General features: G+C 39.9%; 1 protein-coding gene across 1 annotated transcript in view; it reads right to left on the bottom strand.

Moving 5' to 3' along the window:
* The window catches only part of LOC135106082 (relaxin receptor 1-like), a 70,356-nt gene that overhangs the window by 2,064 nt on the left and 53,608 nt on the right, over positions 1-14,684 (bottom strand). The window contains exons 13-20 of the mRNA XM_064014921.1: positions 8,608-8,679; positions 7,378-7,452; positions 6,076-6,192; positions 4,290-4,522; positions 2,746-3,005; positions 1,611-1,839; positions 1,161-1,273; positions 135-254 (exon numbers count right to left, since the gene is read on the bottom strand). Coding sequence (XP_063870991.1) covers positions 135-254; positions 1,161-1,273; positions 1,611-1,839; positions 2,746-3,005; positions 4,290-4,522; positions 6,076-6,192; positions 7,378-7,452; positions 8,608-8,679 — 1,219 coding nt within the window. The remainder of the gene's footprint in view (positions 1-134; positions 255-1,160; positions 1,274-1,610; positions 1,840-2,745; positions 3,006-4,289; positions 4,523-6,075; positions 6,193-7,377; positions 7,453-8,607; positions 8,680-14,684) is intronic.

Here is a 14,684-nt window from a genome sequence, read left to right as displayed (position 1 = left end):
AGTGGTAGTGGTGGTGGTGGTGGTGGCGATGGGAGGGTAGGAGTGGTGGTGGTGGTGGTGGTGATGGGAGGATAGTGATGGTGGTGGTGGTGGGTGGTGATGTTGGGATGGTGATGGTGGTGGTGGAGGCTGACCTGGCCGGCGTGGAAGCGACCCCGGTAGAGAGTGACGTAGGAGTTGGAGGGATTGGAGTCATTGCCGGGGCGTGGGGGAGCCGTGGGCCACCTGCTCATGTTGAACACCATCTTGACCACCTGCAACACATCCCCTCATCACCTGAATAATGCGCTGTTCATTACACAACACAACATCACATCACACACCTGAAACTCTACAGCACGCACCTAAAATACATTCCATCATCATCTGGGCATTACACGGTGCTCATTACACACAGGACAACATCGCACCACACACCCGAAACACCACAGCACGCGCCTGAACCATCATTAGTTTCTTTGACTTTCTTGACAGACAAAGGCCTCTCTCTCTCCGAACTTTCTCACTCATCTCCTCCTGCTGCCAATAATGTATTCCTCTTCAACACAGTAAAATTTTTCCATGCACCATAAACGTTTACGGAGTGTGTGATGAAAGACCGAATAACAAACTAGTAGTTAAAACAGAAAAGAAAGAAACTCTACTTCTCCAGGGACAATGTTCTAATTCATAATTCAACAGAATAAGTCAAAAATTAAATTATTATTAAAAGGGGACAAAACTTCGACCAAAATATAGGACAAGGAAAAAAAATTTGACAAAAAAAAAAAAAGAACTATTCTGTCCACCTCTCTAATGCAAGAGTCAACCAGTATTCCCAATCATTCATCCCCTTCTCTGGTAAACTCTGGAACTCCCTTCCTGCTTCTGTATTTTCACCTTCCTATGACTTGAACTCCTTCATGAGGGAGGTTTCAAGACACTTATCCTTCAATTTTCGACCACTACTTCAGACCCTATTCGGGACTGACATCTCAATGGGATTTTTTTTATTTATTTTTTTTATTAGATTTTTGTTGTCCTTGGCCGGTGTCCCTTCTACATTAAAAAAAAAAAAAAAGAGCTGCAACGAACTAAGAACAAATTTGAAAACACTATTAGAAATTTAAACACAATTCTAATACTTCTACTATCACCTGTTACTTGGAGGTCGTGTTTACCTGTTGCTTAAAGATCTTGGTGGCGAGCGTGTACAGGATGGGGTTGAGTGCTGAGTTGACGGGCAGGACGAACACAGCCAGCCAAGCGTACAGCGTCTTATCGATGACAACGCCTACAATCAGGGGGACACATGAGAGGCAGAGTGGCAGCGCGATGGCAGGAGGGAGAAATGATTTAAGAGAAGAAGGAAGGAAAGAAACAAAGACCACGCCAAACACACCAAAAGCATCACACCAAACACACCTAACACATACCAAACACACCTAACACGTCACCAAACACACAACGCTACAACCCAAACTCACCTGCCATATCACACCAAACACACCTAACACACACACCAAACACCTGACATATCACACCAGTCACACCTAACACACACCAAATACACCTGACATATCACACCAGTCACACCTAACACACACACCAATCACACCTAACGCACAAACCTCCCAGGGCAATGAACTTGATGATAATGACGGGCATCCAGCACAGGAAGTCGGTGCCAACAATGAATGCGAACCGCTTCACCAGTACACGGTCTTGCTTCTCTTGGGTGGACCGCAGCGAGCTCTGGGACTCCCGGATAGACAGGATCATCCTCCCGTAGGCGTAGGCGATGAACATGAAGGCCACCAAGTTGAGGCCTATGAAGATGATGGCTGAATGTTCCCACGCCTGTTCCGGGTGAGGATGTGTGAGACTGTGAAACTCGTATTCAGAAACGTTATGCTCTCTCACCACGACATGTAGATAATTAGCAGGATTCCGAAGTGTTTCTCTAGTTAGTAATGTAGAAATACTGTTAATTTGACACTAGAACGGTAAAAAAAAAAATATATATATATATATATATATATATATATATATATATATATATATATATATATATATATATATATATATATATATATATATATATATATATATATATATATATATATCCTTAAAAATCTGTGTAACTTCTGCTAGAGTCTTAAAAAAAAAAAGTCCGGTGTGCGGTGATGAAATGTTTGAAGATATGGTCCTCTGAGTGATTGGACTTGGTGAGAAGAGAGGGAGTGTAAGAGACAGGAGAATGAGAGGTGAACGAAGCTGCTGAATAAAAAGAAAAAGAACGTATGAAAAAGTTGAATAAGAGAAAAATTCCTAGTGAAATGAAACGTCCAAACCTAAGAAGAAATTATAATGAATGAATAGGGAGAACAAAGTTTACCTATGCAGAAATCGAAGTGACAGAGAAATGGGAACAAAACTACCGATATAGTTTAATGATTTTTTTTTTCCAGCAAACTATCCAATGGCATAAAAATGCGAGGAAAGAAAAAGCCTGCCCAATTTACCACTTACAAAAAAAAAAAGAAGAAAAGTGAAGGTAATTACGCAACGACCACTTATTTATTTATTTATTTTTTTTTTATTTTCCTCCTCCTGTCCTCTCCTGCCCAGTCTTTCCACCCTCCCCCCCGCGCTAACCCTGGCAGAGAGAGAACAATTTATTTTCATCCCCCCCTCTACTGCTCCCTTTCCTACTCTTTCTCCTCCCCGGTCTCCCCCTCCTCCTCCTTTCCCCCCCCAGCTTACCTTGGCGTAGGGGTCATGTATGTGCAGAGGGAGACACATGCCGTTACTGCCGTAGAAGTTATCGCCGTAATAATTAAGCCCAGACACAGGGAGGAGCGCCAGGACCACCGCCAACATCCAAATGCAGCCCATCACCACCACCGCCGCCCTCAACGTCCTCTCCTTCAGGGTGAGAGGGTGCACGATGGAGAAGTAGCGGTCCAGAGTGATGGTGGTGAGCGTGAATACCGAGGCCTCTGAGCTGAGCGTGCTGAGGAACCCTGGTGGTGAAGGTGATGTCCGGCGTGAGGAGGGTGTCTGTTTAAAGGTCTGGGTCATTGATGGTTTTAAGAAGAGTGGCTCATGTCTTTGTTTCCTGCCCCGCTCTCTTCTGTTTCTATAGTACGTGCATTAGGTTTTGTGTTAAACAGCGGCTATATAGTTTTCTACTGTAATAATATTACATGATACCACCATCTACAGCTAAAAAATAAACCACGCCATTCGTACATTTTCAGGGTCTTTCATGATGTATTTGGTGATAATTACGTTTTATATAAATAAGCAAATGTCTCTAATGAAGTTACATAATGACATTTGTCGTCCCCTTCGCATCTAGTTTTCGAACACACTTCGAGTTCCAAGGCCAATATTATCACACTGGCTCATTATCTAAATCCAGGTTACGGATAATGAGTATGTTAATTTTATTTATTATATAGCGAAACATATTCAGCATATCAAGTTGTGGAGAGCAGCTGTGGAGTGTTTGGTTGGTGTATTAAAAATAATGTCCTTTATAAATGAAGGACCGAAAACAATAACTTGAACTCTGGGACGCGTTTGCGTAGGCGTGTACACACACACACACACACACACACACACACACACACACACACACACACACACACACGCACGCACACACCGACTGTCCCAAAGGCATCACTCACAAACTACTGTCAAGTTTGCCCCATTAATAATGTACAGTATTATGCCACAAAAATAAGATACTGAAAATAAGTAAATACTTACTGGTGCACGAAAATTTAAATGTAGCTTCCTTGCAACATCCACAGTTTGGTTGCTTTTAATACACACATAATTGTTTTTTTACATCATTTACATTTGTTACTATACCGTGTGTAGGTACATATTAAGAATGTCACCTAAATGGCGTAAGAAAACAATTAAGTACACCACACACACACACACACACACACACACACACACACACACACACACACGCGCGCGCGCGCGCGCGCGCGCACGGACCGGTACAGACTCAGCGTGATTCCCACCATGGTGCGAGCCATCAATCAATAGTATTTTCCTCCTAGATTAGACTTAGCTTTAGGATAAATGTTAAATATTTCCCCACCCCCTCTATACATTTTCAGTTTGTTAGCTGCCTAAAGAATGAACCGTTTATTATTTTTATTATTATTATTGTTGTTATTATTATTATTATTATTATTATTATTATTATTATTATTATTATTATTATTATCATTATTATTATTATTATTATTATTTACACACACACACACACACACACACACACTCACCACACAAGCTGCACTGCCACGACCGCCGCCAGGTGTACTCATGTCTGATGTACGCGCCCCTGAAGGATGCGTCATAGGAGGCGATGACGAAGAGGTAAATCCCCATCAGGAAATCCGATAGGGACAGGTTCTTGATGTAGAAGGAGTGCACCTGGTTGGGTTCCTTCACCACGAAACGACCAATTAGGACGACCAAGTTTCCCACACAGGCGAGGATCCCCATCACCCACACACTGCTTGGGGAAGGGAAGGTAAAAGGCGGCGCGGGAATGTAAAGAGCAGAGAGGCAATGCACCAAAATAAATGAGGAATCTAAAATGGCAGGGAGAAAATTTAAAGGTGAGCTTTTAAAAGACAGTGGAGGAACTGAGGAGGCATGGAAGGATTAAAGGTCATGTCAGGAATTTTAGGAATAAGGAAAAAAATTATGAGCTTGAAAAGGAATTTAAAGGTCACGGAAGAAATTATTTAAAAGGCAAGAGAAGAATTGTAATGTCAGCGATAAGGAACAGGGAAGGAATTGGAGGCACAGAAAGTAAATCTGGAGGACAGTTGAGGAATTTAGACAAGAGGGAAGAAACCCAAACGGTAGGGCAAGATTTTATAGAGGAAAAAGATTTAAAGGGCAGGAGATGAACTTAAAAAAAAAACAGGAAGAAGAATTTAAAGGGTAGTAATAGACTTTAAAGGGAAAAGATTGGGATCAAAAGGGGAGAAGAATCTAAAGAGTTGATGAGGACCTTAAAAAGGAAACTGAGTTCTAAAGGAATGAGCGATATTAATTAAAGCACAAGGGGAGAATTAAAAAGCAAGAGTTTTAATAGTAGAGAATGGAATTTAAAGAGGTGAATAATAGAGGAGGACAGCCACGGAAAAGCAGGACAGGTCAAGAATGAGAGAGAGAGAGAGAGAGAGAGAGAGAGAGAGAGAGAGAGAGAGAGAGAGAGAGAGAGAGAGAGAGAGAGCATTGAAGATCATGCATAAAGTGTAAGAGGAAACTAAAATATATTGCATCCGTGACACCCACAGCTCGCCAGTGCAAACACTGCCACTCGGTGAATAAATAGAATATATCAACAAATGCATAGACAAATATGAACACAAAATATGAAATAATCGGTAAAATATTGGTAAATGAAGATATTTGCTCATTCCACTTGGTATATTTGAATTTGAAAAAGAAAAAAAGAAAAGAAAAGAAAAGAAAAATAGTTGAAAGGAATTATAAATATCACAGATTAAATGACGCCCCAGCAAATACATACTAAGAACAACAACAACGTTTAGATAATAAGGCAAAAGCATAACTGAATGAGCGGGGCCAGCGGGAGATAAGTTAATGAGCGAGGACAACGGAAAATTAATAAATATATATGAACGAATCATAACAAACCTAAATTAAAATCCATACAACGAGATGATTGATTTACCCACCCGAAAAAATAAATAAATAAATAAATAAAAATTTATATATATATATATATATATATATATATATATATATATATATATATATATATATATATATATATATATATATATATATATATATATATATATATATATATATATATATATATATATATATATATATATATATATATATATATATATATATATATATAATACTAGAAGACATGAAAGAGAGAGAGAAAGAGAGAGAGAACGAGAGAGTGGGAAAGGAGGGGAAAACACGTTCAAAGGAGAAGGATTCGAACCCAGAACACTAATGTTATTATTCCAGGACTTTGCCACGACGTCATCACATTAACACCATTCCCCTGACCTGATTCGTAGCACAAGGCTGTCAAGGAGGTGCTCCACGGAGGAGATGCCGTCCCCCTTGGGCTCACACACCCGCACATGCAGCGCCAGGGAACACAGGCGGAACTCGTCGAAATAACTGAAGAGGAGAAAAAATTTAGTTAGGAAAGGCGAGGAGAAAGGACTGGTTAGGAAAGGGAGGAAGGGATTGGTTAGAAAGGAAAGAAGAGAAAGTAATGGTTTAGAAAGCTGAGAAAGGGCTGGCTAGGTAACGAAGACGAGAAGGAAGGAGGAAGTTGAAAGGAGAAAAAGAGGAAAAATGGAACAAGAGTGTATTGAGGAAGAGAGGAGGCAGAGAAGAGATGAGGGAGAAGAAGGAAAGTTAAGGAAAGTAAGAAAAGGAAGGTCAAAAGGAAAAGAAAGGATATGAAACGAAAGTATGCCAAGGAAAACAGGAGACAGAGAAAAGAAGAGAGGGGAAGAAGAAATGTTAGGGAACCAGAGAGACAAAGGAGATCAAAAGAGATGAGAGGAAAATAGAGCGAAGATGTATTAAGGAAGAGAGGAGACAGAGATGAGAAGAGGGGAAAGAAGAAATGTTAGGGAAAATGGGGGAAGGGAGAAAGAGAAGGAAGGTCAAAATGATCAGAGGGGAGAAATAGAATGAAGATCATTTAAAGAAGAAAGGGGACATAAAAGGGGAGAAAGGAGGGGAGAATAATTAGTCAGGGAAAAGTGAAGGTCAGAACGAAGAAAAGAAAAGGGGGATGGGATGAGAGCGAAGGAAGGAAAGAGATGAGAAAGGAGGACAGTATAATACCAAGGAATATAAAAAAAAATGGAAGGAGGTAACGAGATTGAAGCGCAAAGTCGAGGGATGGAGGATGAAAACGAATATGAAAGCGAAGAAAGAAAAGATGATGGGAAGATAATAGTAAAGTAAAGGGAAAGAACGGAAGAAGACAAATATAGAAAATAAAAGTTAAAAGAAGAAAAGGGAGGAGGAAGAGAGGATGAAAGCGAAGAAAGGGAGAGAGGAAGTAGGTAGGAAAAGTAATGAAAAAAAAAATCATTTATTAGGTATTGAACAGCGAAAACAATGTGTACAGGTGCACTTATCACCAGTATAATGATGCATCAAGTCAGAATATACTAGGCCAGACTATAAAAGAAAAAAAGAAAAATAATAATAATAATGAGTATTTTTACAACAAGCAACTGACGAAAAAAAAAAAAAATACTAAACTGGTTAAAAAGGCTGGTACAGTAAAGATAACAACACCAGCGAGGGGGGAAAGAGCACAGTACAAGCCCACACACTTACATGTACTCCAGGCTGGTCATATTTCCGAACACGGCGGTTTGCGGGCCGTCCTGTAGGTGGCTTCCCTGGAGGTTCCTGGTGATAGAAAAAAAAAAAAAGGGAATTATCTCGCGCCAGCCAGCAAATAGTAATAAGAGGAGGAAAAAACCACCTCACACAGACAGGCTTCCTTTTGAATTAACCTCTGACGACTGTGGTGACAGTACGGCCCCTTTCACACGACGCTATCGGTGACGCCGTGTGAAAGGGTCCTATCACGCTAGTTACTTGATTAACGATCCTAGAGAACTGTACAGGTCCAAGATGAAACTACATGTGCTGTTTTTCCTTACCAAATAAGTTTCCTTTTTAAGCTCTGACGGCTGTGTGGTGACAGTAAGGCACTAGTTACTTGATTAGAGTGATCCCAGACAACTGTACCGGTCCAGAATAAAACTATAATATCTATAATCTCCTCCGTCACTCCATTAACTGTCAGTAGTGTCTCGATATTCTTAAGACCCTCCATCTCTCCTTCAGCTGTCAATGATGCCTTGCCAAGTTATACTCTAAATCTGCATCATACCATTAAATTATGTGCGAAGTGAAGCCAGAGCAGTGAAAGGGTTAATATCTTTCACTTTCCAATAAAGACTGAAGCCATTAGCAATGATATAAGGATACAACATTCATTAATATTCGCCAAATAACACGCACCATCCACTTAATTCACTCAGTATTATCTGCTGGGCTTCTCGAGCATAGTTAATAATCCTTTGATTCCCTTCAATACGAGAAATTATGATTTTTTTTTTTTTTCTGTATGATGATGCAGAACGTCATTTTCTTCCACCTTTCCACAGAATCCTATCATTGTTATTATTACCATTTCCAAACTATGTACAGTCCCCTTCACCTCCACGTTCATCACTTAGCGCTGGCAATACGTGAACCTCCTCCTGTGAACCAATCCACCCGATTTGACTTGCATCCGACACACGTCCCAGTCAGTGCTGGTAAGCGGGAGGGTGATGGAGGGATTGGCGGGATATGTTTCGGATACGAGTCAAAGCAGGCGGTTTGCAGCAGGCGATTCACACACTGGCAACGCTAACTAATGAACGGGGAACTGGAGGGAACTGTACGTCTTCAAACTTCAGCTCACTTTTATACTGAAAATCTTTGCCATTGTCGTTATTACTATTATTACCATCACGGGCGCCCCACACACCACACTGCGTCAATACTCACATGGACTCCACCGATAACAGCTCACTGAAGGTCCCTTGCTCCACCTCCTTGACGCCGTTGTCCTGAAGGATGCTGCAAAGACGTGGTAGATAGACACAGCGCAACATAAAGCAGTTGCTTGCTAAGGGCTGTTTGTTTGTTATAAAATTATATTAAGTTCTTAACTCAACTGTAAAATGACAAACATAATAAAGTGTTTAAAGTGTTTAGTGTTTAAAGTGTTTTAACGTACCGAGAGAGAGAGAGAGAGAGAGAGAGAGAGAGAGAGAGAGAGAGAGAGAGTGGGGGGGATTACATCAAATGACCTGTAACATCGCAAAGTGAGGAAAAACACCAACACAAAATAATATAATGAAGAACATATAAAATACAAAAATAGTATAACGAAGAACAATAAAATATTATTCTCTTCCCTTCTCTTCTCCTTCCCTTTAAAATGGCCAACACGATATAACACATTGGAAGACAATTGAATAATTCCATGTTCTTCCTTCAAAATACACTTTAACAGTCCTTTTCACTACGGCATGCAACAATTCACAGCACTAAGAGCAGTGTATGGAACCTTTATAATCACCTACAAGAAAGAAGGGGATGAAAAATAATAGACTTTTGCAATATCTAGCCAGCACAATGTTTGGAAGTGGCTGTGGAACAAGAAAAGATGTCCCAGGTTGGTTGAAAATTAAGGAATGATGTGCCAAATAGTATTGAAACCTTTACATTCTCTTTTAAGATGTCAAGAACAGTAAAATCAAACCCCATTCTTCATTTCTAAATTCACTAAATTCCCATAAAATATCGCAAAAGCAAAGAAATAAAACTCTAAGAACGCTATAATCTAATAAAAAAAATATATATATACCCGCTACTTTACTTCCAGATACATTACATTTTCTGAAGATGAAGGCTAATGAAATGAAACCGTGTCCATTATGTAGATCAAATAAATAATTCATATGCACCTGGTTCCGCATTTCATCTCAGCGGGCGGCAGTAGCTATACAAGATACGGAAGAGGAGAGGTAGGTTTGCTAATGCTGGAAATTCCCATCAAGGAAAACGAATGAAGCGTGATAGAGCGGAGACGAAAGGGCGAGGCGTCTTTTCCCACCGACCGCAAGAACTTCAAGGAATGTGACGGGAAAATTCATGGCAGGACGGGGATAGAGATATTGCTTGGGTCTGATTCTTTGCTCTTTTCTCACTCATTTTTCGTGTGTGTGTGTGTGTGTGTGTGTGTGTGTGTGTGTGTGGTTAGGTGTGTCTGTGCAGGGTCAATATGACTTCATCCTCCATTATCATCATCATCTTCATCACAAATCCAATTCTGGCAGCGACAAGACCTGGAGAGTAAGGGACACGAAAACCAACAGAGTCAGATAACAACTCGGGGGGAAGCAGCAAGGAAGAGAAGGACAGGCGTTGCTCCCCTGCAAGCAAGCCACGATAACAGCAGGAGTTTATCAACACGTTACTCAGTTCAAATAATAAGAGCCTCTGCCTTTGCTATCCCACTCTTACTTTTGTCTCATACGAAGTGATAAGATTTCTGTTTTTATTTATTTATTTATTTATTTATTATTATTTTTTTTTTTTTTTTTTTGTTCTTCCTCTATATTTCTTTAATTATACGGAAATCTGGACGGACGCACCATAGACAGTCGAGCACCACATCACGCTGGCACCTTTACAAGAGCACCTTCGCAGCCACATTCAGGCTTCTTCACTACCAGTCTCAGAACACCCATAAAGATATGACCACACTGAAAGAAACCAATGAGGCACACGTATCTCTCTCTCTCTCTCTCTCTCTCTCTCTCTCTCTCTCTCTCTCTCTCTCTCTCTCTCTCTCTCTCTCTCTCTCTCTCTCTCTCTCTCTCTCTCTCTCTCTCTCTCTCTCTCTCTTCTCCCATTCACAGCTGAGTTGCTAAAAAAAAAAAAAAAAGTAACAAAAAGCCTGTATTCCATGTTCGACGTACCGTTACCGTTAAATGGAATCTGGTGAGCGTTACAGATTGGTTTGGATGAAATTCTACAAGGGATTAAGATTCCAATGTTTAATTCCAACTTTTCATGAATCAAAACTTTTTTTCGCATTGAGGTTCAGTTTGCTCCAGAGAGAGAGAGAGAGAGAGAGAGAGAGAGAGAGAGAGAGAGAGAGAGAGAGAGAGAGAGAGAGAGAGAGAGAGAGAGAGAGAGAGAGAGAGAGAGAGAGAGAGAGAGAGAGAGAGAGAGAGAGAGAGAGAGAGAGAGAGAGAGAGAGAGAGAGAGAGAGAGAGAGAGAGAGAGACAGACAGACAGACAGACAGAAAGACAAACAGACAAACAGACAAACAGACGGACAGACAAACAGAATTAGAGACAGAAACAACTGCCGTGAAACAGCAGAAAAAAAAAAAGCAAAAGTCAGGTAAAAATAAAGAAACGTTTCATTCTTTGTTCCTAAAACTAAAAGAAATGGAGGAGAGACTGAAAAAAATAAATAAATAAAAAGTGCTTCGCGTTCACTTTGTGCTTATTGTGAGTCGTTAAAATTTCACACGAAAAGACAAAGAAACAAAAAAAAAGATGAGGAAAAACGTTTCAGAAAAAGAGATTTAACTAAAAGGAACAGCTTAGAGAGAGAGAGAGAGAGAGAGAGAGAGAGAGAGAGAGAGAGAGAGAGAGAGAGAGAGAGAGAGAGAGAGAGAGAGAGAAAGAGAGAGAGAGAGAGAGACAGACAGACAGACAGACAGACAGACAGACAGACAAACAGACAGACAGAGAGAGAGAGAGAGAGAGAGAGAGAGAGAGAGAGAGAGAGAGAGAGAGAGAGAGAGAGAGAGAGAGAGAGAGAGAGAGAGAGACAGACAGACAGACAGACAGACAGACAGACAGACAGACAGACAGACAGGCAGAGAGAGAGAGAGAGAGAGAGAGAGAGAGAGAGAGAGAGAGAGAGAGAGAGAGAGAGAGAGAGAGAGAGAGAGAGACAGACAGACAGACAGACAGGCAGAGAGAGAGAGAGAGAGAGATGACCTTATCAGTATAAAAATGAAAAATTAAAGAACAAAAATTTATCCTAGAATATTCTTTAGTCTATGTCGCCCACGCATGACCACTGCTCATCCTGGCTGCCTCTTTGTATCTCTGTATGCCTGAGTGAGTCACAGCGCAGTGAAGAGAAGGGCGGAAATTTACTGAAGATTCCCCCAGATAAAAAGAACATTCATCGGATATAGAACGAACTGAGCTGACTAGTTGTACTAAAGCTTGACACGCTGCAAAACAATCATAATACAATATCATGAAACAGTGTAGCAAAATTTCCTCTTCTTCTTTCCAGCGGCACGGGGAGACATCATATTGTTCTTGTGTTTATGTGTGTTTCGTCGACTATTATAAGTCATTTGTAACAAAACATGCTATATTTTTCCTCAAGCATTTCTCCTGTGCTGGACTTCAGGCCCCTATTGCTGATACTGATGATACCAGCTTACCTAGAGCCTCAGGGTGCGCTGCTGCTTGTCTTCCATTGTATATATTCATTTGTAGGAGGAGGAGGAGGAGGAGGAGGAAGAGGAAGAGAAGGAGGAGAAAGAGGAGGAGGAGAGGTACGATGATGAAAATAATAAACTGTACACTCATAATTGCTGCCGCTGTTATTGCAAGATGGATTGAAAACACTGCTAGGTAGGCATATGTTTCCCAGGGACTAGTCTTGTCCTGGCACCGTCCGTCTGTCATTTATCACGGGTGATGGGAGTGTGGAGATACTACTATAAATAGATTTCCATATTAACCATTTAGCTTCTGAAGGGTTTGGTTCGAGGGGCCTCGCGGGTGTGGGTGGCGTAATAATCGAATGAATCAGACTCCAGTTAATTTCACGGTGGTCTTTCTTTTTTATCCCATATATATATATATATATATATATATATATATATATATATATATATATATATATATATATATATATATATATATATATATATATATATATATATATATATATATATATATATATATATATATATATATATATATATATATATATATATATATATATATATATATATATATATATATATATATATATATATATTTTTTTTTTTTTTTTTTTTTTCCCTCTCTCTCTCTCTCTCTCTCTCTCTCTCTCTCTCTCTCTCTCTCTCTCTCTCTCTCTCTCTCTCTCTCTCTCTCTCTCTCTGTCTCTCTCTCTCCTAGGGGAATTAGAGAGCCTCGTCTTACACTCGTGAACTACTGCTATGTGGTTGCTGGTAATCCATCTATTTGGAATCCATCCCACTTGACACTTTAAGCTTTTTTTTATGTAAGAGAGGCACCGGCATAGAAGAAGAAGAAGAAGAAGAAGAAGAAGAAGAAGAAGAAGAAGAAGAAGAAGAAGAAGAAGAAGGAAAAGAAGAGAAAGAAGAAGAAAAAAAAGAAAATTGCCCCACTGAGGTGCCGGTCTCAAAAGAAAGTTCAAAAGTTCCACCTAAAATTGGAGGGTAATGGTGACAGTGAGCATAATGGCACTCTAAATGTATGATAATAATAATAATAATCCATCCTAATAATAAGGTACGTGCAGCACAATACATGATGTGCCACTAACAGGCTCCTCTCTCTGCAGGACACGAATGTTAGAGTAGTAAGGGACGAGCGTGAAGGCACCTAAGTAGTCCTATTATTATTATTGTTGTTGTTTGGTGTTGTTGTTGTTGTTGTTGTTGTTGTTGTTGTTGTTGTTGTTGTTGTAGTAGTAGTAGTAGTAGTAGTAGTAGTAGTAGTAGTAGTAGTAGTAGTAGTAGTAGTAGTAGTAGTAGTAGCAGTAATGATGATGATGATAAAGCTTCGACCATTTTGTCCAGTATTAACGTAAGTACATTTTATTTCTGCCAAACATGTCATCAACGTGAACAAAATCAACATGTTCTTGAATTCTGTCATTTCGTTGTTGTTGTTGTTTTTTTTTTCATCAACTTTTCAACGTCGCCACACTGTGGTAGATTAATCATGTTAGAATCGGATGCAATCGCCTTGCAGGCAGATTTAGACTGGATGAACGAATGGACGGACAGATGGCAAATGCAGTTTAATATCAACAAATGCAAAGTACTTAGTGTAGGTAGAGGAAACCCACACAGTAGGTACACAATAAACAACGAAACTCTGGTATGTTCAGGGGACGAAAAAGATTTAGGAGTTATAGTTAGCTCTGAACTCCGTCTAGGAAAGCAATGCATAGAGGCCAGAAACGTGGCAAATAGGGTATTAGGATTAATTTTTTAGAAGGCCCGAAGTAATACTAAAGTTATATTTGGCGCTGGTCAGACCTCATCTAGACTACGCTGTGCAGTTCTGGTCCGCACATTACAGGAAGGATACAGGTCTATCAGAATCAGTACAAAGGAGAATGACTAAAAGGATAAAGGGGATGAGGAGTATCCCTTACGAGGAGAGATTGAAACTTAAATTTATATTCTTTAGAGAGAAGTAGGTTAAGAGGGGACCTGATAGAAGTCTTAAGTGGTTTAAGGGTTATAACAAGGAGAACGTAGGATCAGCAACCAGGACAGAACAAGAAATAAAGGGTTCAAGCTTGAAAAATTTGGTTTAAGAAAGAGTTAGGAAGAAATTGGTTCTCAAATAGAGTGGTAGATGAATGGAACGGACTCAGTAATCAAATTGTTAGCGCTAGGACATTAGGGAGCTTTAAGAGAAAATTAGACGGATTTATGGATGGGGATGATAGGTGGAAATAGCTAAGTATATTTCATACAGGGGATTGTCCCGTGTAAGCCTGGTCGCTTCTTGCAGCTTCCCTTATTTCTTATGTTATGTTCTTATGAGGAATTTCTTAATATCAGAGAACGCAATACTGCCGAGGAGTTTTTTTTTTTCGTTTTCTTTTCTTTTTTTTTTTTTTTTTACAGTTGCTACCCCTTTGAATTCTTCTATCAGATTGCAGCGCTAAATAGGTAAAAAATTCCTTCCACAGAACACATCATTTCCAGAGGAGACACAAACGAATTGACTTAATGCCGGACACTAAAGTACATGTCAAAGGGCAAGATAGTGGAAAACTCAGA

The sequence above is a fragment of the Scylla paramamosain genome, chromosome 12, assembly GCF_035594125.1.
Source record: "Scylla paramamosain isolate STU-SP2022 chromosome 12, ASM3559412v1, whole genome shotgun sequence".
NCBI classification, from domain to species: Eukaryota; Metazoa; Arthropoda; class Malacostraca; order Decapoda; family Portunidae; genus Scylla; species Scylla paramamosain.
This window is presented reverse-complemented; position numbering and strand designations above follow the sequence as displayed.